Source organism: Colobus angolensis, unplaced genomic scaffold (genome assembly GCF_000951035.1).
Source record: "Colobus angolensis palliatus isolate OR3802 unplaced genomic scaffold, Cang.pa_1.0 Scaffold18, whole genome shotgun sequence".
Lineage (NCBI taxonomy): Eukaryota > Metazoa > Chordata > Mammalia > Primates > Cercopithecidae > Colobus > Colobus angolensis.
The window spans coordinates 3501334-3521683 of NW_012114932.1; the positions used below are offsets into that span (position 1 = coordinate 3501334).

At 46.5% G+C, this 20350-nt stretch overlaps 1 protein-coding gene across 1 annotated transcript in view; it reads left to right on the plus strand.

The window, feature by feature from the left end:
* The window catches only part of PRKAR2A (protein kinase, cAMP-dependent, regulatory, type II, alpha), a 126667-nt gene extending 116351 nt beyond the window's left edge, over positions 1 to 10316 (plus strand). The window contains exons 10-12 of the mRNA XM_011939131.1: positions 2013 to 2154; positions 2613 to 2746; positions 10130 to 10316. Coding sequence (XP_011794521.1) covers positions 2013 to 2154; positions 2613 to 2746 — 276 coding nt within the window. The 3' untranslated portion in view covers positions 10130 to 10316. The remainder of the gene's footprint in view (positions 1 to 2012; positions 2155 to 2612; positions 2747 to 10129) is intronic.
* Positions 10317 to 20350: the final 10034 nt, after the last annotated feature.

Consider the following 20350-nt stretch of genomic DNA (forward strand, 5'->3'; position numbering starts at 1 on the left):
CAGGAGAATGGCGTGAACCCGGGAGGCGGAGCTTGCAGTGAGCCGAGATCACGCCACTGCACTCCAGCCTGGACGACAGAGTGAAACTCCCTCTCAAAAAGAAAAAAAAAAAAGAAAACAATAGTTTGAAATGTCTGTGTCATTTTATTTACAGTTTTTGGATTAGTGATGTTTGTAAATTTCTCAGATATTCATTGACACCTGCTATGATCACAGCATAGTGTTAGGTGCATAAGATCAGCAGCAGCATGGCACTGGGATATTGGGGGGTGGGAGGTTTGTCAGAAGTGTAGAGTCCTGAGCTTTTCCCCAGATCTACTGAATCAGAATGTGCATTGCGAGAAAACCTGCATAATGCTGGAGCTGGTGCGTATGTGACGGTGTGATAAGTCCCTCCTATTCTAGAGAAGGGACTAAGTGGGCACAAATATGGCTGCAACTCCAGAGAATGCTACTGAAATTGGAAAGAGAAAGTTGGCTCAGATGGAACAGACCAACTTCAGAGCAACAGGGTGGAAGTGTAGAAGGAAGAAGGGTTAAACCATGTAAGCCAGTGTAGTAGTTTTGTTTGTTTTAAAAATTAACCAAAAAGGAAATTATCTTTCTGCCTACAATATAAAGTGGTTCTTAGAGATTGAGACTAATTCTTACTAAAAAATTCTAAACAATTTTTTACTTAAATTATCACTTTGGTTAGCAGTTGAATTTGTTAAAAAACAAACTCTAGATATTAATACAATGTAGTATATTATCTTAAATTTAGTTACTTAACTCTTATTTTAAAAAATGGGAGGAGGGGTCGGGCGCAGTGGCTCAAGCCTGTAATCCCAGCATTTTGGGAGGCCGAGATGGGCGGATCACGAGGTCAGGAGATCGAGACCATCCTGGCTAACACGGTGAAACCCCGTCTCTACTAAAAACTACAAAAAACTAGGCGGGCGAGGTGGCGGTGCCTGTAGTCGCAGCTACCCGGGAGGCTGAGGCAGGAGAATGGTGTGAACCCGGGAGGCGGAGCTTGCAGTGAGCTGAGATCCAGCCACAGCACTCCAGCCTGGGTGACAGAGCAAGACTCCGTCTCAGAAAAAAAACAAAAAAAAAAAATGGGAGGAGGCCAGGTGCAGTGGCTCACGCCTGTAATCCCAGCACTTTGGGAGGCCGAGGTGGGTGGATCATGAGGTCAGGAGCTCAAGACCATCCTGGCGAACATGGTGAAACCCTGTCTCTATTTTAGCCAGGCGTGGTAGCGGGCGCCTGTAGTCTCAGCTACTCGGGAGGCTGAGGCAGGAGAATGGCATGAACCCGGGAGGCAGAGCTTGCGGTGAGCAGAAATCATGCCACTGCACTCTAGCCTGGGCAACAGAGCAAGACTCCGTCTCAAAAAAAAAAAAGGGAGGAGGGACCACTAACTTAAGATACAGATAGTACTTAAAAAGAAATTTGTTGGCCAGAAGCAGTGAATCACTCCTGTAATCCGAGCACTTTGGGAGGCCGAGACAGGAGGATTGCTTGAGGCCAGCAGTTCAAGGCTGCATGAGCTATGATCATTCCTCTGAACTCCAGCCTTGGTGACAGAGTGAGACCCTGTCTCTTAAAAAAAAAAGAAAAAAGAAAAAAAAAGAAGGTGGAGAGCTTGGCGGATTTTGTCACTGTAAAATGTTGTTGAAGGCGTAGTCTCAACTCAGAGAAATAGCCCAAGTTTGTGGCTCATTACCTAAGAGAAGCATTGTCCTTATTTAAACAAGACTGGGCATGTTCAGAGTGGTGTGGCTGTAGATTACCTTAAAAATGTTAGGACTCAGATGGAGCCCTAGGTGAAAAGCAAACTCCTGTGATGAAACCAGACCACTGAGATTAGTCCGTGGAGTTTACATGGTACAGTTAGTGAATTTTCTGCAAAGTGAGTGCCTCAGTAATTGTGTGGAGTGTGCTGAGAACAATGCATGTGTGTGCAACTGGACATGCCCAGCTGTGATCCTGGAGTCAGCCTAGGTCATGTTCTTTGCCTGCTGTAGACTAAATCAAACAAGGATGGTGGGAACCAGGAGGTCGAGATTGCCCGCTGCCATAAGGGGCAGTACTTTGGAGAGCTTGCCCTGGTCACCAACAAACCCAGAGCTGCCTCAGCTTATGCAGTTGGAGATGTCAAATGCTTAGGTAAGAAAAATTCTTTATGCATTAATACTCTTTTTCTAACATGTAGTATTTTTTTCCCATCAGCAAGCCTTGACGTATTCTGCCATCTTTTACTGCTGTCTAGGCCTAGGCAGTTTATATGACCAACCAGAGATGGATGAATGGATACTTTCAGCAAACATTTCTGAGCATTGATGACAGTCTGTGAGCAAGACAGGCATGCAGGCCCTTTAGCCATATGAAAAGAACTGATGTCCAGGGCTGTGGGAGAATGGGGAGAACAGGTGCTGCTGGACTCTGTAAAGTCTCTAACTTGGATGACACAGTTTCTGAATTCATGTAGAAACATCCCTTTTTGCAAGTAGCCAGTGTCCCAAGGTGTAATCTCCTACAACATGAATGGGTATGTTTAGGAAAAGGTTTGCATGAGGGAAATGACTTGAATTCATTCTCTCCCTCACCTCTTTTTAACAATGCAGTTATGGATGTACAAGCATTCGAGAGGCTTCTGGGGCCCTGCATGGACATCATGAAGAGGAACATCTCACACTATGAGGAACAGCTGGTGAAGATGTTTGGCTCCAGCATGGATCTGGGCAACCTCGGGCAGTAGGTGTGCCATACCCCAGAGCCTTCTTAGTGTGACACCAAAACCTTCCGGTCAGCCACAGAACACATACAGAAAACAAACATGACAGAACTGTTCCTGCTGTTGCCACCACTGCTGCCATTGCTGTGGTTTTTGGCATTTAGAAAACTTGAAAGTCAGCACTAAAGGATGGGCAGAGGTTCAACCCATACCTCCACTTTGCTTCTGAAAGCCCATTATTAGACCATTTGTAAAGATTACTCCAACCCAGTTTTTACATCTTTGGTTCAAAACAGCATGTCTCTCCAACAATTTAAGTGCCTGATACAAAGTCCAAAGTATAAACATGCTCCTTTCCTCTCTTGCTGCTACTCTTACTTTTGGAAGTTACCACAGGGTCTGCAAAAACCTGTTGTGTAACTGTAGACACTCTCTAATCGTTCTCAAAGGAGGAAATGTAGCCTTCAGTCTCCTCATTTGTCCCTTGAGAAAGTCCACATTTGTTCACAGTCGCAGCCTGTGGTTTTACAGTGGGAAATGGTGGTGGATGGTATGGACATACGTAGCCCAGTGGCATTGTACTTTCTGCTGACAGCTGCACACATAACAGCTGTCTCCAAACCCACAGTGATGCTTAGGGAAAGACCCTGCTCAGGACCCAGCAGGTCAGCACCCCAGAGCAGACTGATAGGTCAGTGGGCCCCATGTTAAAGCAGAAAATTTGGGCTTAGCACATTTTACTGTTAGTAGAGGGCCAGGAAAGGTTTTCTGGGTTGGGGATTTTGTGGGTTTTTAAAATCTTTTTAGTAGGTTTTGTTTAACTTCTGTGCAGTCTGCATGAATGAATTGCTATCCATTTATAAGGAGCCAGGGTCTGGAGGGTTGCTATCACCAACCCAAATACCTTCCTGGGCAACTCCTACCATTTGTTTGCAGTTGCCCCTACTGGCCAGTGGCAGTATGCTGGAAAGAGGTTATACTATAAAGAGAGCTCTTTCTTTCTACTCCAGAGTTGTTGTGTAGCTTTGCCATTGAACCCATCAATTTTTAAACTCTTTAAAGAAGCAGCAGCTATTTTTTTGAAATTAAAGAAAATTCTCAGGCCAGGCTCAATGGCTCATGCCTATAATGGTAGTGCTTTGGGAGGCTGAGCTGGGAGGATTGCTCAAGACCAGCCTAGGCAACAAAGTGAAACCCTGTCTCTACAAAAAAAAAAAATTTTTTTTTTTTGTTGTTGTTGTTGTTGAGATGGAGTTTCACTCTTGTTGCCCAGGCCAGAGTGCAGTGGCACAGTCTTGGCTCATCGCAACCTCCACCTCCCAGGTTCAAGCAATTCTCCTGCCTCAGCCTCCTGAATAACTGGGATTACAGGCATGCGCCACCATGCTGGACTAATTATTTTGTATTTTTAATAGAGATGGGGTTTCTCCATGTTGGTCAGGTTGGTCTCGAACTCCCAACATCAGGTCATCTGCCCACCTCAGCCTCTCAAAATGTTGGGATTACAGGCGTGAGCCACTGTGCCTGGCAAAAAGAAAAAAAATTTTTTTTAATTTGTCAGGTGTAGTGGTTTGTGCATGTAGTCCCAGCTACTTAGGAGGCTGAAGTGGGAGGATCACTTGAGCCCAGGAGGTCGAGGCTATAGTGAGCTGTGATCATGCCACTGCACTCCAGTCTGGGCAACACAGTGAGACCCTGTCTCTTAAAAAAAAAAAGAAGGCCGGGCGCGGTGGCTCAAGCCTGTAATCCCAGCACTTTGGGAGGCCGAGACGGGTGGATCACGAGGTCAGGAGATCGAGACCATCCTGAGCTACACGGTGAAACCCCGTCTCTACTAAAAAATACAAAAAACTAGCCGGGCGAGATGGCGGGCGCCTGTAGTCCCAGCTACTTGGGAGGCTGAGGCAGGAGAATGGCGTAAACCCGGGAGGCGGAGCTTGCAGTGAGCCGAGATCGCGCCACTGCACTCCAGCCTGGGTGACAGAGCTAGACTCCGTCTCCAAAAAAAAAAAAAAAAAGAAAAGAAAAAATTACTCTTTAGGTAATTTCACTTGGACATATTCATATATATGGAGTTTGTCGGCTAACTCAGGCATTTATCCTAAAGATCAAATCTGTTTTCAAAAATTGGCATCGGCCGGGCACGGTGACCCACTCCTGTAATCCCAGCACTTTGGGAGGCCAAGGCAGTTGGATCACAAGGTCAGGAGTTCAAGACCAGCCTGGCCAACACAGTGAAACCCCGTCTCTACTAAAAATACAAAAAATTAGCCAGGCGTGGTGGTGGGTGCCCATAATCCCAGCTACTTGAGAGGCTGAGACAGGAGAATTGCTTGAACGCAGGAAGCAGAGGTTACAGTGAGCCGAGATTGCACCATTGCACTCCACCCCGGGTGACAGTGCAAGACTCCATCTCAAAAAAAAAAAAAAAAAATTTGGTATCATTTACAATTTCATAGAATTACTGTGAAGGCCTTTCTAGTTGAGATGTTGGGGTATTTGGGATTCTAATTGTTAACCCCAGAAGAAGGTAATTTAGCTTGTATTTATTTAAAACCCATTTAGCCTTTTAATTATATCAGGTAGAAGTCCAGTGATCATCCTAATAAGGTATATTTCAGAATAAATTTTTTTTCCTTCAGAATAACTTAAATCAGATGCTCCTAGGGCTCCTAGGAGCAGTGTGAAATTTCCGTAAAGATAAATTTGAATGTTGTAACCAAGTTTATATTAAATCAAGAGGCCATTTCCAATATCATTTTTTGTTTCTTTTTAACTTGTTAAGTCCCTAAGAGATTACATGCTAGGGCTTGAGTCATTTCTGTCATAGATAGCGATGGCCCACACATTCACTTTCGACTGTCCACATAAGCTAGACTTTCCGCTTTTGCCACGGACAATGTAACCAAGATATTTCCAGAGTAAATAACCCACCACAACCTTGGTAATTCCTCTTTTCTTCTTAAGCTCCATGAAGCAAAAGCAGAAGAGCTCTTTTCAGACTGCCCTCTGTAGCCTACGTTGCAGCCTTCAGAATTGTGAAAGGTTATAATTAATACTCCAAAACAGGCAGCTAGCACTGGGAAAGCCTATGTGGTGACCCCACATTTTTTTGAGGTTCTTGTTTTCCATGGTGTTACTTTATTATCAAGTAAATTGAGAAAGCAGGTCTTGCCCTTAACAGACAAGAATCACACCAGTTTCTTGCAAAGGTAATGGATACATTGGGATTCAGGAGTGACATAGAGGTCCAGCCCCAGAACTTGTGAGGATTTTGTTTGAACACTGAGCAGATGCCTCCTCCCTGTCACCCATCACACTAGTTAGGGCTGGCCGTGAATTCTATGCCAGAGTTTCTCCTGCAGTCTGCTAGGGATGGGCCTTCTCGTCCTGCTTTGGCACATATCCCAGTCTTGTCTTTCCCGTCAGAGTCCTCCTTGACACCCCTGACTTAATGATGGTTACTGTTTTGGAGTAGAATTGATCAGGTTTAAGTCATCCTGCTCAGGTTGGGCATGGTGGCTCATGCCTGCAATCCTCGCACTTTGGGAAGCCAAAGTGGGAGGATTGCTTGAGCCCAGGAGTTCTAAACCATCCTGGGCAACAGAAGGAGACCCTGCCTGTACCAAGAAAAAAAAAAAGAAAAGTTAAAAAAACAATTAGCTGGACCTGGTGGTGCACACTCAGGAGGCTGAGGTGAAAGGATTCCTTTAACCCAGGAGATTGAAGCTGCAGTGAGCCATGATCATGCCACTGCACTCCAGCCTGGGGGACAAAGTGGGACCCTATCTCAAAAAAAAAAAAAAAAAAAAAGTCATCCTTCTCTAACTACTGATTGACATGTGGATCATCAGTTCAGACCCTCACTGCATACAGGATCCCTAAAGGGTTCTATTTAATAGCTTGAGAAAGGGAGACTATAAGGACGTCTGTGAGTGAAATAGGGTATAGCCATTACCACAGTGCCAGGACCTGAGAGCGTTCCAATTCTTTTTGCAGCATGGGGAATCAAAGGTGGCAGACCAAGTTCAACTCAGGGCTGAGGTATCCACATTGTCCACATCAGGCAAGCCCTGCACTGATGGTTGAGCCTCAAGGAGAGGAGCATGTGTTGGGAAGAGATCCCTTTGTTAACTGTTTTGTGTTGTTCTCTTCAGTGAGTTAGAGCTCATGCCCCTTTTGTGGCTTTGCTGTTGATTTTGGATGGTAGAGAATATTCCTGAGAGCCTTCCTTTTGACCCTTAGCTTATCCCACCCACTCTCTTCTCTTGGTTGAATTCTCTGAAGGAAAGGTTCATGTGCTACTGTCCTGTTAGTTAATAGTCTTCACATATAATTGTGTTACATATATTGCTATCGACTCTCAGAAGTCAGGGTAGAGCTTTTCCTTTGAGCAGTTTAATGAGTGAATTCAGCAGCAAAGTGGCAAGAAATGGTTCTCCAGCCAGGAGAGGTTATGTTTATCCTCCAATTGCCCATTTTCTCTGCACACAATAACATCGTATTCAGTGAGAGGTGCTGTTGGCACCCAGCAGCACCCTGGGCACACAGCATTTCATGTCATGTCACAGTGTACAAGCTACCCTCTCTCATTTAGAAAGAAGAGCATTTTGCACAGAGAAAAAGTAAAAAGATCCATGAATGTCATTTTTTATCTTTTATTTTCAGTTGGCTGATGTTGGAATTTTTGTTCTTGTCATGAACTTGTAAACCAATCTTAAGATACAAGTTGTTTTGATTTTTCACTACGATGACCTCTTGTTCCTCCTGTCTTGACTGCTGACGTTTCCTCAATGATTCTATTGTCTATTTTATGGGAAGCAGCCTTCCTATAGGTTTCCTTTTACACACTGCAGGGCTATCTTTATACTTTAAAAAAAAAAAAAAAAAAAAAGACAAGAACTGTCACTAACCTCATGGGGGATTTGCGTAAAACCATTTAGCCCACCTTGAGCAAAGGGTAGATTCCATGTTGTTTTTTTAAGCTCACTGTAATAAAATAAATCTAATTCAGCATTATTGTGCTACCTCAAAGGTAAAAAATGTTTTAAGGTCTTCTTTTGGTCCTGAGTTCTGCATACAGTGTTTGAAATGTCTTTCAATTGGAATTATTTTTTAAATCATTGGAGTGAATTTTATTTTAATCTGTTTTAAACTTGTATTTTAATCTCAGAAGAATAAGTGATTGAAACGTGATCAATTCTTGCTCTGTGGTGTTAAACATATAATGAACAGTCATTAAGAATTAAGTCACTGTTTGCCATAAACAAGGTTGATGTTCTTTTTGTTGTTGTTAAGGAAACCCTAGGGCTTGGCTTTACTCTTGATTAATAAAGGCTGACAAATCATGTCTGACTTTCTGGTGCAGTCTTATGTTATGTGTTTGCCATTTTGTTTCAGGGCTCCAGGCCGTCATAGCACTCCTTTGGCAGATTCACTCTTCTGGCAGATCTGGGATTGGGGTATGAGCCCTTGAAAATTAGGGACCCCTTGTACTAGTCAGGGTTCTCCAGAGAAGCAGTCAGTAGGGGGTGTGTATGTGTGTGTGTATAAAGATTTTTTTTTTTTCAGTGACAGGATCTCACTATGTTGTCCAGGCTGGTTTCGAACTCCTGGGCTTAAGCAGTCCTCCTGTCTCAGCTTCCCAAAGTGCTGGAATTACAGGTATGAGCCACTGCACCCAGCCTAAAGATTTGTTATAAGGAACTGGCTCACACAGTTATGGAGGTGGGCAAGTCCCAAGATCTACAAGGTGAATTGGCTAGCTGGAGACCCAGGAGAGCCAGTGGTTTAGTTCTAGTTCCACAGCAGGCCCAGGAAGAACCAGTGTTTCAGTTAAGAGTCCAAAGGCAGGAAAAAAGACAATGTCCCAGTTCAAAAGTGGTCAGGAAAGAGAATTCTTTCTTACTTGGGGAAGAGTTGGCCTTTTTGTTCTATTCACACCTTCGACTGATTGGATGAGGCCCACACACACTAGGGAACGTCATCTGCTTTACTTCTGTACCAAATTAAATGTTAGTCTTATCCAGGCCGGGCACGATGGCTCAGGCCTGTAATCCCAGCACTTTGGGAGGTGGAGGCAGGCAGATCACCTGAGGTCAGGAGTTTGAGACCAGCCTGGCCAACATGGTGAAACCTAGTCTCTACTAAAAGCACAAATATTAGTCGAGCATGGTGGCACATGCCTATAATCCCAGCTATTTGGGAGGCTGAAGTAGGAGAGTCACTTGAACCCATGAGGTGGATGTTGCAGTGAGCCGAGATTGCATCATTGCACTCACTCCAGCATGGGCGGCAAGAATGAAACTCAGTCTAAAAAAAAAAAAAAACCTTATCCAAAAACACCCTCACAGAAACATCTAGAATAATGTTGGATCAAATATCCGGGCACGCTATGGCCCAGTCAAGTTAACACATAAAATTAGCGATCACAGCATGGTATTTCAGTTGTTGTAGATGATGTGCAAGGGTGTCCTGTGTATCCCTTGCCAGGAAGACAAACTCACCAATGAAACTCAGGAGAGCTGGGTATGGTGGCTCACACCTGTAATCCAAGTGCTTTGGGAGGCTAAGGCAGGAGGATCATTGAAGTTTGAAACTAGCCTGGGCAACATAGTAAGACCTTGTCTCTACAAAAAATAAAAAATAGGCCGGGTGCGATGGCTCAAGCCTGTAATCCCAGCACTTTGGGAGGCCAAGACGGGCGGATCACGAGGTCAGGAGATCGAGACCATCCTGGCTAACACGGTGAAACCTTGTCTCTACTAAAAGAATACAAAAAACTAGCCAGGCGAGGTGGCGGGCGCCTGTAGTCCCAGCTACTCGGGAGGCTGAGGTAGGAGAATGGTGTGAACCTGGGAGGCGGAGCTTGCAGTGAGCTGAGATCCGGCCACTGCATTCCAGCCTGGGCGATAGAGCGAGACTCTGTCTCAAAAAAATAAATAAATAAATAAATAAATAAAAATAAAAAATAGCCAGGCACAGTGTCTGAAAAAAAGAAAAAGGCCGGGCATGGTTATTCATGCCTGTAATCCCAGTACTTTGGGAGGCTGAGGGGGGTGGATCGTTTGAGGTCAGGAGTTTAAGACAAGCCTGGCCAACATGGTGAAACCCCGTCTCTACTAAAACTACAAATATTATCCAGGTGTGGTGGCAGATGCCTGTAATCTCAACCACTCGGGAGGCTGAGGCAGGAGAACTGCTTGAACCCAGGAGGTAGAGGTTGCAGTGAACCAAGATTGTACCACTGCACTGCAGCCTGGGAAACAGAGTGAGACTCCGTCTAAAAAAAGTAGAAAACATCTGTTACTCAGTATTATTTACATAATTTCCTTCTCTGTAACATGGCTATAACCAGAACTAGCAAGGATGCTGTGACAGCCCACTGTACCTACAGTTTCTTTTCAGGTGACCAAAGGAAGCTCATGCTATCGTAAAGCCTTGTTCCAGTTTGATCTTGCCCACATTTGGACAGAGACACCTGCCTGTATCAAAGGGCCAAGCCGTGGGAACATATGAAATCTAGGACCCAAGAAACTGGTAGATGGAAATCTTGACACCCACTAGGGCCCATTAAACTGGTAGCTGAACGCTCTAAAAACCAAAATGTCTGTTTCAAAGCTTTAAAAATTAAATGTCAGCCAGGCATGGTGGCTCACACCTGTAATCTCAGCCCTTTGGGAGGCTGAAGTGGTAGGATCACTTGAGCCCAGGAGTTTGAGACCAGCCTGGGCAACATAGTGAAACCACATCTCTCTCTTTTTTTTTCAAGACAGTCTCGCCCTGTCGCGCAGGCTGGATTGCAGTGGCGCGGTATCGGCTCACTGCAAGCTCCGCCCATATGCCATTCTTCTTGCCTCAGCCTCCCGAGTAGCTGGAACTACAGGCACCCACCATGCCTGTCTAATTTTTTTTTTTTTTTTGTATTTTTACTAGAGACGGGGTTTGACCGCGTTAGCCAGGATGGTCTCGATCGTGAAACCGCATCTCTAAAAAAATGTTTTTAATTAAAAAAAAACATGTGGACGGGCACAGTGGCTCAACGCCTGTAATCCCAGCTCTTAGGGAGGCAGAGGCGGGAGGATAGCTTGAGTCCAGGAGTTCGACCTGTCTGGGCAACATAACGAGACCCCGTTCTTCACCAAAAGGAAAAAAAAAAATTGTAGTTTAGTTTTCGTGGTAATATTGCTATGACATAAGACGTTCTAGGACAATGTCAAGATCATATCATCCCTAGTCTCAGTCTTGAAGAGGGAACATTACATGATGACTATGTTAGTGTGTCCTAATAGGAAGCTAGAAATTTGTCCCATCAAAGTTACCTGAATATATTACCTGAGTATATAGTGATAGGGAATCACTTAATTTTATAACAACAATTAAAACAGTATTGTAAAGTGGGAGAAAATTGGGGTCATTTAACAAAGCATCATATTAAGTATAAATTTTGCTTCCTTTACCCATTCTCTCTAGAGACAAATCATGGCGAGTGATACATACTGTTACCTGATTGTTTTCTGATATGTAAATAAAATGCGGAGTGTTGGCCAGGCACTGTGGCTCACGCCTGTAGTCCCAGCACCTTGGGAGGCCAAGGCAGATGAATCATGAGGTAAGAGATCAAGACCATCCTGGCCAACATAGTACTAAAAATACAAAAATTAGGCAGGGCGTGGTGGCTCACACCGGTAATCCCAACACATTGGAAAGCCAAGGTGGGCAGATCACGAGGCCAGGAGTTCAAGACCAGCCTGACCAACATGGTGAAAACCCGTCTCTACTGAAAATACACAAATTAGCCAGGCGTGGTGGTGTGCACCTGTAATCCCAGCTACTCAAGAGGCTGAGACAGGAGAATCATTTGAAACTGGGAGGTGGAGGTTGCAGTGAGCCGAGATCGCACTACTGCACTCCAGCCTGGGCAACAGAGCGAGACTCCATCTCAAAGAAAAAAAAAAAAAAGTACAAAAATTAACTGGGCATGTTGGCATGCACCTGTAGTCCCAGCTACTCGGGAGGTTGAGGCAGAAGAATCGCTTGAACCCGGGAGGCGGAGTTTTCAGTGAGCTGAGATCCTGCCACGGCACTCCAGCTTAAAAAAATGCCGAGTGTTGACCAGGAACCTACTAATCAGTTTGGGAATTCAGACAAGTATTACCAAGTTCTAACTTGGAATGTCGGAAGTTAGGTCTGCCTAAGCTCATTTGTTCATTGAATAAATCCTGATGACCAGCTGTGGATGTTTCTAACTCTGTGTTTAAACCCCAAGAATTAGCAACAATAATGGTACTGAGATCCATCAGGTGATTCCTGGAGCTTTCATCCAGTGCCCATGGAGTTTATCCTCCATGTTTTTTTTTTTGAGAAGGAGTCTCACTCTGTCGCCCAGGCTGGAGTGCAGCGGCACAATCTCGGCTCACTGCAACCTCCTGAGTAGCTGGGATTACAGGTGTGTGCTGCCATACCTGGCTAATTTTTGTATTTTTATAGAAACAGGGTTTCACCATGTTGGCCAGGGTCGTCTCAAACCCCTGACTTCAGGTGATCCGCTGGCCTCACCTCCCAAAGTGCTGGGATTACAGGCATGAGCTGCCGCTCCAGGCCTGTTCCTCCACGTTTCTGGACTCACAAAGATAGCAGCCCCTCTCCCATGTCAAGGATGATTATGCTCCTAGTGTCTGTTGTCCTTATGCTACTCTTTTCTCTCTGGGCTGCTGTTGTGTCTTCATAAAATGAGTGACCTAGACACGCAAGCATATGATGTCCCTTGCTGCTCTACCTTGCATCATACAATTCTGTTTATAGAAGCATTCTGGGGGAGCAGTGAAAGGAGAACAGCTAGTTTTTTGTTTTGTTTTGTTTTTTGAGACAGAGTCGCACTCTGTTACTTAGGCTGGAGTGTAGTGGCGTGATCTCAGCTCACTGCAACTTCCACCTTCCATGTTCAAGCAATTCTCCTGCCTCAGCCTCCTGAGTAGCTGGGACTACAGGCACGTGCCACTATGTCTAGCTGAGTTTTGTATTTTTAGTAGAGATGGGGTTTCCCTATGTTGGCCAGGCTGGTCTCAAACTCCTGACCTCATGATCCGCCCGCCTTGTCCTCCCAAAGTACTGGGATTATAGGCATGAGCCACCGCGCCTGGCCAAGAACAACTAGAATTAAGATTTGAAGGACTGCCCCGCGGTAGGGATTCCTCAGAAACTTTTTTTTTTTTGAGACAGAGTTTCACTCTTGTTGCCCAGGCCAGAGTGCAGTGGCACAATCTCGGCTCACTGCAACCTCTCTGCCTCCCGAGTTCAAGTGATTGTCCTGCTTCAGCCTCCCAAGAAGCTGGGATTACAGGCACCCACCACCATGCCCAGCTAATTTTTGTATTTTTAGTAGAGACCGGGTTTCACCATGTAGGCCAGGCTGGTCTGGAACTCCTGACCTCAAATGATTCGCCTTCCTCAGCCTCCCAAAGTGCTGGGATTACAGGTGTGAGCCAACACACCCAGCCAGAAATTGTGATCTTTATGCTAGTTATTCTAAACAACATGAGGAAGTTTGGCCAGCAATGCATTTCTGGCCTCAGTTGCCTTCTGTGAGGTCAGGTGCTAGGAATCAAATTTTTCTGAAGGTGTCTCTTTTTTTTGTTTTGTGATAGTCTAACTCTTATTGCCCAGGCTGGAGTGCAATGGCGCAATCTTGGCTCACTGCAACCTCCGCCTCCCGGGTTCAAGCGATTCTTCTGCCTCAGCCTCCTAGTATAGCTAGAATTACAGGCATGCGCCACCACGCCCAGCTAATTTTGTATTTTTGGTAAAGACAGGGTTTCTCCATGTTGATCAGGCTAGTCTCAAACTCCTGACCTGAGGTGATCCTTCCGCTTCAGCCTCCCAAAATGCTGGGATTACAGGTGTGAGCCACCGCGCCTGGCTGAAGGTGTCTCGTATGTGTGACTTTTTTTTTTTTTTTTTAAGACAGTCTCACTCTATTGCCTAGGCTGGAGTGTGCAATGACGTGATCCTGGCTCACTGCAACCTCCTCTGCCTCCCGGGTTCAAGCAATTCTCCTGCCTCTACCTCTCAAGTAGCTGGGATTACAGGCATGCGCCACCACCCCCGGCTAATTTTTGTATTTTTAGTAGAGCTGGGGTTTCACCATGTTAGCCAGAATGGTCTCAAATCCCCGACGTCAAGTGATCCACCCACCTTGGCCTCCCAAAGTGCTGGAATTATAGGTGTGAGCCACCATGCCCAGCCATGTATGATATTTCTAACCCTCCCTCTCACTTCTTCCCAACCAGAATCCTTGCTCTTATGGGCATTTCTTTCTGTTCTATAAAACCATTTATCTGGCGTGTCTTTGAGTACACAAAGTTAGGCATGCCCAGCCCATTTGTACACCACAGGGCAGGAGGCTAGCCAGGCTAGAGTGTGAGACCAGAAGATTGGCAGTACCCATGCCACTAGGAAAACCAGCAGGACTCCTCACCGATCAGCCTATGCTGATAGGCAGACGAATGCACATTTGACAGGCAGTTCTTGGGGAAGGCCGTTGAAACAGAAGATACCAGCCAAATCCCCTGTAGCATTCTTGGCCGTGGGCCTACCCCTTCCTCCCTCTGCAGAACTGCACTGAGCCAGGGGACAAAGGTCACTGTGTACTCTGCTGTAAGCCAGGATCCAGCAATCCCCTTTCTGGCTAGGTCCTCCAACCCCCAGAAGGAGGGGAGGTGTGCGCAATTGTTTTTTATCTAGTAAACAGATAAAAAGGAGCTGAAGTCTAGACCCACCAGATAAGCAAACCAGCACTTTAGAGTGATGGTCATCCAGTGATGGTCAAACTGTTCACTTTCCTTCTGAAACTGCTGGTGTGGGCATGAGTGGACAGCTGCAGTACACACACCCCTGTCTGCTATGAGCTGAGTCTTGGCCTGTGGCCAGGTAGGGAGAATACCTTTGAAACAGGTAAGCCTCAGACGCGGGACATGCTGGATGCACGCGTGAGTGGCAGTGCTGCATTTTGCCGCTTTGGCCAGCAGGGGCCGGGCTGTCCTGGAGCTCCCAGCATCCTGCCCCAGAACTGCGCAGCCGGCCCCAAGCCCAGGGTGACAAATGAGGCTGCGCGCTCCCGGTGACCTTCCAAGTCTCGGCCTAGACCCCGCATGAGGGGTTATTCTCCAGGAAGCTCCAGCCTTGGTGGCGCTGGGTTCCTGAGCTCTTGTCCAAGCACAGCATAGCTGGGTGGAAGAGCATGTGACCCTCAGACCCTGTGCTTGGAGCGCTGCACCTCCCTCAGGACTCAAGATGGACCTGGCTGACAGCTCCTGTCTCAGTCTGGCCAGACAAAAACAGGTTGGGACCCTCATCCTGGGCCTCCGCTTGCAGCTGTGTATGAAGATGGCAGGCTTATGGGAGGATGTCTACTCCCACTGACCCTGGCATTTCCTGAGTCCCTTGCCTACCTGGGCTGGGCCAAGACCCAACTACAGTCAAGTGGCTGGGGTCCACTCGCTGCTGTGGTCTCTGCCTTTGTGCTCACCTCAAGGTTTGTATCTGGCTTACAGCAAAAGCAGCCCCCACCCCCAACACAGAGCTGGCCTCACAACCAAAAATCAGGAAGGCCCTCACTTGGCACTGGGGAACTAGTTCAAGGGCCAGGTGCACGCAAGGGCATATTAAGAGTGTGGGAGTGGCCCACTGAGACTGGGTGGGCTTCTAGCACAATGGGAATAACTCAGCTGGCCCCTCCAGCTTTGCCCTGCCTGGATGTGCTGGGGACAGGGTGTGTGTGTCCAGGATGTGCTAGGAACCATCCCAACCCTGGCCTTGTGGGATCCTTTTCTTGGTAATTTTCGTGTCCTTTGTTCTGGAAAAAAAAAAAAATCTGGGAATTGTTTGCCGCCAACTCCTCCCTGCATGGCCCACGTCCCAGGACTGTGGGTGCAACTGAGGGTCGTCAGAGACCTTAGTTCCACCCCTGCCCGAGTGGGAACATTGTGTTCCCAGCTCCGAGCTGAGCTGTCTATCCAGTTCTTCAGCGCTGGAGGCCCTGGGCTGACTCCAGGCAGGAGGGAGTGGGGATGAGCAAGAACAGCCAGTGGGTTTAAGGAATGGGCAGGAAAAGGAACCTGGAGTGTAGAAGCACCCCTCTACCTCCTCATCAGACTCGCCCCCTCCACTTTGGAGGTCCTCTTTGGGGATCAGAGGCCCATCTCTGCCAGGGGCCTGAAGACCTACATCCTGGAGGTGAAGTCTCTTCTCAGCATCTCACCTGTACCCTTCATCTCCAAAACCATTACAGTGCTTGCCACCTTGCCCTACAGCCCTGTCCTCCGACTTCTCGCACCTCTGCCTCCTTCAGCAATGACTTGCCATGGGTCAGAAACTCCAGGCTCCCTCTTTGCTCCCCACCATCCTCTTCTAGCTCCTGCCCCATTTTGAAACTTGCCTGTGGTTGCTGTCACCCTTCCTCACCTCCCATTCTTGCCACAGCCCGTGGCGCAGTCCCCAGTGACTTCCGCTAACAAAACCAGTGCACATACTAGCTCTCTGGAATCCCCGCAAAATTCACCAGGATTGACTTCTCCCTCCTGCTTCAAGGACCACATTCTCAGGAATCATTCAGCCCTCCTGGTTTTCCTTCCATCTCTTATGATCATCCTCATCTCTGTTGCCAGCTTTAACTACACATAGTTAAATGTTGGAGTGACCCAAGACTGCCCTCTGGGCTCTTCTCCCTCCCTCCCTCCTTGGGGAATTTTGTCAGGAACAGTGTGGCTTTGAGTGTTATCACTATGCTGCTCCCTCTGAATTTATACTTCCAGATGGGACACTTCATGCTGAACTAATTGTCCCACTGTCTGCTTGACATCTCCACTAGGCTATGAAACAGCTGTCCCAAATATTGTCTTTTTTTTTTTTTTTTCTTGAAGTGGAGTCTCGCTCTGTTGCTCAGACTGGAGTGCAGTGGCACGAGCTTAGCTCACTGCAACCTCCACCTCCCAAGTTCAATGGATTCTCCCTCCTCAGCCTCCTGAGTAGCTGGGATTACAGGTGCATGCCACCATGTCCTGTTAATTTTGTATTTTTAGTAGAGACAGGATTTCACCATGTTGGCCAGTCTGGTCTCAAACTCCTGACCTCATGTGATCCACCCGCCTTGGCCTCCCAAAATGCTGGGATTGCAGGCATAAGCCACCACACCTGGCCCATCCTCTTATTTTTCATCAGTACTGCCTCTCCAGTTGTACCACCCTTCTGTCCTGAAGAAGTCTCCAACTGCCAGCACCTCCAATCTGTCCACTCTCAGATCCCAACTCTTCTTTAAAATCCCTCCACTGCTTTCCCCTCCTTGGACTTAATACTTGGCCCTAGTCGCAGTCTTAATTACCCTCTAGGATCCACAGCCAGAGTCTTATTTTTGAAAAGCAACTTTTGCCACATCAGCCCTTGGCTAAGTCCTCATGTAACTTCCTACCAGCCTTGCAAAGGCGTAAGTGGTCCAGGCCAAGGCCTCTCTACTGTACCTTCACTGCAACCACTGGGAACCTTATGCAAATTTTGCTTTGTTTTTGGTTTTATTTGTTTGTTTTTTGAGATGGAGTCTTGCTTTGTCACAAAGGCAATGGCACAGTCTCAGCTCATTGCAACCTCCATCTCCCGAATTTAAGTGATTCTCTTGCCTCAGCCTCTCGAGTAGCTGGGACTATAGGTGTGTGCCACCACACCCAGCTAATTTTTTGTATTTTGTATTTTTAGTAGAGACAGGGTTTCACCATTTTGGCCAGGCTGTTCTTGAACTCCTGACCTAGTGAACCGCCTGCCTCAGCCTCCCAAAGTGCTGGGACTACAGGCGTGAGCCACCATGCCTGGCAGGTTTTGTTTTTTTAATTTAATTTTTAAAGTGTAGGATATAACAAATACATAAAAGTACATAAAACAAAGATGTTCTGCTCCATTATTTTTCACAGACCAAACACTCAGAAACCCAACACACACGAAAAACATTCCCAGTGCCCTGCAGCTCCCCATTGTGACCCACCGGTCACCCCTCCCTGCCCTATCCTGAGTTTTAAGATAAGGAGGTCATCACTTCCTTGATTTTCTTAATCTTTTTGTCACCTAAGGATGCCTCTCTAAAGAATTTCTTCCTTCATCCAGCTAAATATATACCTGTAATTAATTGCATAAGAGAGAACCCATCGTAACTGCTGTTGTTTAAATCTTTTATCTTTTACTCTTTTCCCTTCCCTCCCTTCTGTCACCATTTTCTGCAACCCATGTTTGCAAACTGTATGTTCCCTATTTTTCTCCTGGCTTATATAATTATAAAAGCATACACATGGCCGGGTGTGGTGGCTCACACCTGTAATCCCAGCACTTTGGGAAGCTGAGGCAGATGGATCGCCTGAGTTCAGGAGTTCGAGACCAGCCTGCCAAACAAACAGTACATGGCGAAACCCCATCTGTACTAAAAATACAAAAAATTATCTGGGTGTGGTGGCAGGTGCCTGTAATCCCAGCTATTCGGGAGGCTGAAGCAGGAGAATCGCTTGAACCCAGGAGGCGGAGGTTGCAGTGAGCCGAGATCGCACCACTGCACTCCAGCCTGGGCGACAAGAGCAAAACTCCATCTAAAAATACATAATTTTTTTAAAATACAAAAAATTAGCTGGGTGTGGTGGTGCATGCCTGTAGTCGCAGCTACTCGGGAGACTGAGGCACCAGAATTGCTTGAAACCGGGAGGCGGAGGTTGCAGTGAGCGAAGAGAGATCGCACCATTGCACTCCAGCCAGGGAGACATCATGAGACTCTGTTTCAAAACAAAAAAAGCATACACACATTCACACAAAGTGGTTTGTCTTTGTTGTACACATTTAGGTCACTTTGTACATAGTTTTCTGCATCTCACTTTTCTTACTCATTCCAACTTTGTGGCAGGCCCTCCAAATCAAGTGACATTATCCCAGTTCCTTCTTTCTGATGATAATATAAAACCTGTCCACATAGCCAGGCACAGTGGCTCAAGCCTGTAATCCAAACACTTTGGGAGGCCGAGGCAGGCGGATCACCTGAGGTCAGGAGTTCGAGACCAGCCTTAACATTGAGAAACACCATCTCTACTAAAAATACAAAATTAGCCGGGCATGGTGGGACATGCCTGTAATCCCAGCTACTCGGGAGGCTGACGCAGGAGAATTGCTTGAACCTGGGAGGCAGAGGTTGCGGTGAGCCGAAATTGCGCCATTGCACTCCAGCCTGGGCAACAAGAGCAGAAAACTCCATCTCAAAAACAAACAAACAAACAAAAAAATCCTGTCCACAAATATTTTTATACTCTTCCCACAAAAAGTGGAGTCTAAGTTCCCTCTCCTTTAATACGGGCCAGCTTCAGTGACTGCTTCTATTGAATAGAATGGGGCAGAAATGATACTGTGTGATATCTGAGTCTAGGTTAGAAAAGTTAATAGAACTAAAACAGGAGCCAGACACAGTGACTCATGCCTGTAATCCCAGTACTTTGGGAGGCCGAGGTGGGAGGATCACTTGAGCCCGGGAGTTCAAGACCAACCTGGGCAATATATAGACCAGGTCTCTATTTAAAAAAAAAAAACTTAGGTAGGAGGTGGGACTTGACTCCAGAGGTGGGGCTCGGACACTGCATGAGGACTAGCTAAAACAGGGTCTGGGGAGGAAGAGGCTTTCAATCAGACATGCCCACCAACGTGCTGTCAATTTACCATTGCCATGGCAACACCCAGGAATTACTGCTTCTTTCCATGGCAATGATCCAATGACCCAAAAGTTACTACCTCTTCCCTAGAGATTTCTGCTTAGCCCCTTAATCTGCATGCAATTAAAAGTGGATATAAATAGGACTGCAAAACTGCCTGGAGCTGCTACTCTCTGCCCAAGGGATAGCCCTACTCTGCAGGAGCAGTCATGGAGCCATAACACCACCTCTTCAACAAAGCTGTTTTCGTCTACCTCTGGCTTGCCCTTGAATTCTTTCCTGGGCAAAGCCAAGAACCCTCATGAGCTAAGCTCCACTTTGGGGCTCGCCTGCCCTGTATCAGAACTTCCACTTTACTTGCTCTCACTTATTATAATCATCGTTGGAATCTATCCACCATGTTGTGAGGAAGTCCAGGAGAGGCCACATGCAGGTTTTCAGCCCTGGCTAAATTCTCAGATTACAGCCAGTCTCAAATGGCAGACTTCAAGTAAGGAGCGTTCAGATGATTCCAACCCCAGCCTGCAGGCTTCCCCAGCTAATGCATCAGAGAAAAGCTGTCTCCATAGAATCTTGCTCAAATGGCAGATTTGTGAGCAAAATAAGTTGTTATAAGCCACTAAATTTGAGGTAATTTGTTACACAATGTAGTAACCATAACAATATAGAGATCCCAAAATGTGTCCAACCATGCCCTTGTGGATGGGCCATCACTTTGCAGGCTTTTCCCTCCACTACATTTGATATAGCAATAAATATCCCTGACTATATTGCTCATATCTCAATGCTTTTTTTTTTTTCTGAGATGGAGTCTTGCTGTGTTGCCCAGGCTGGAGTGCAGTGGCGTGATCTCAGCTCACTGCAAGCTCCACCTCCCGGGTTCACACCATTCTCCTGCCTCAGCCTC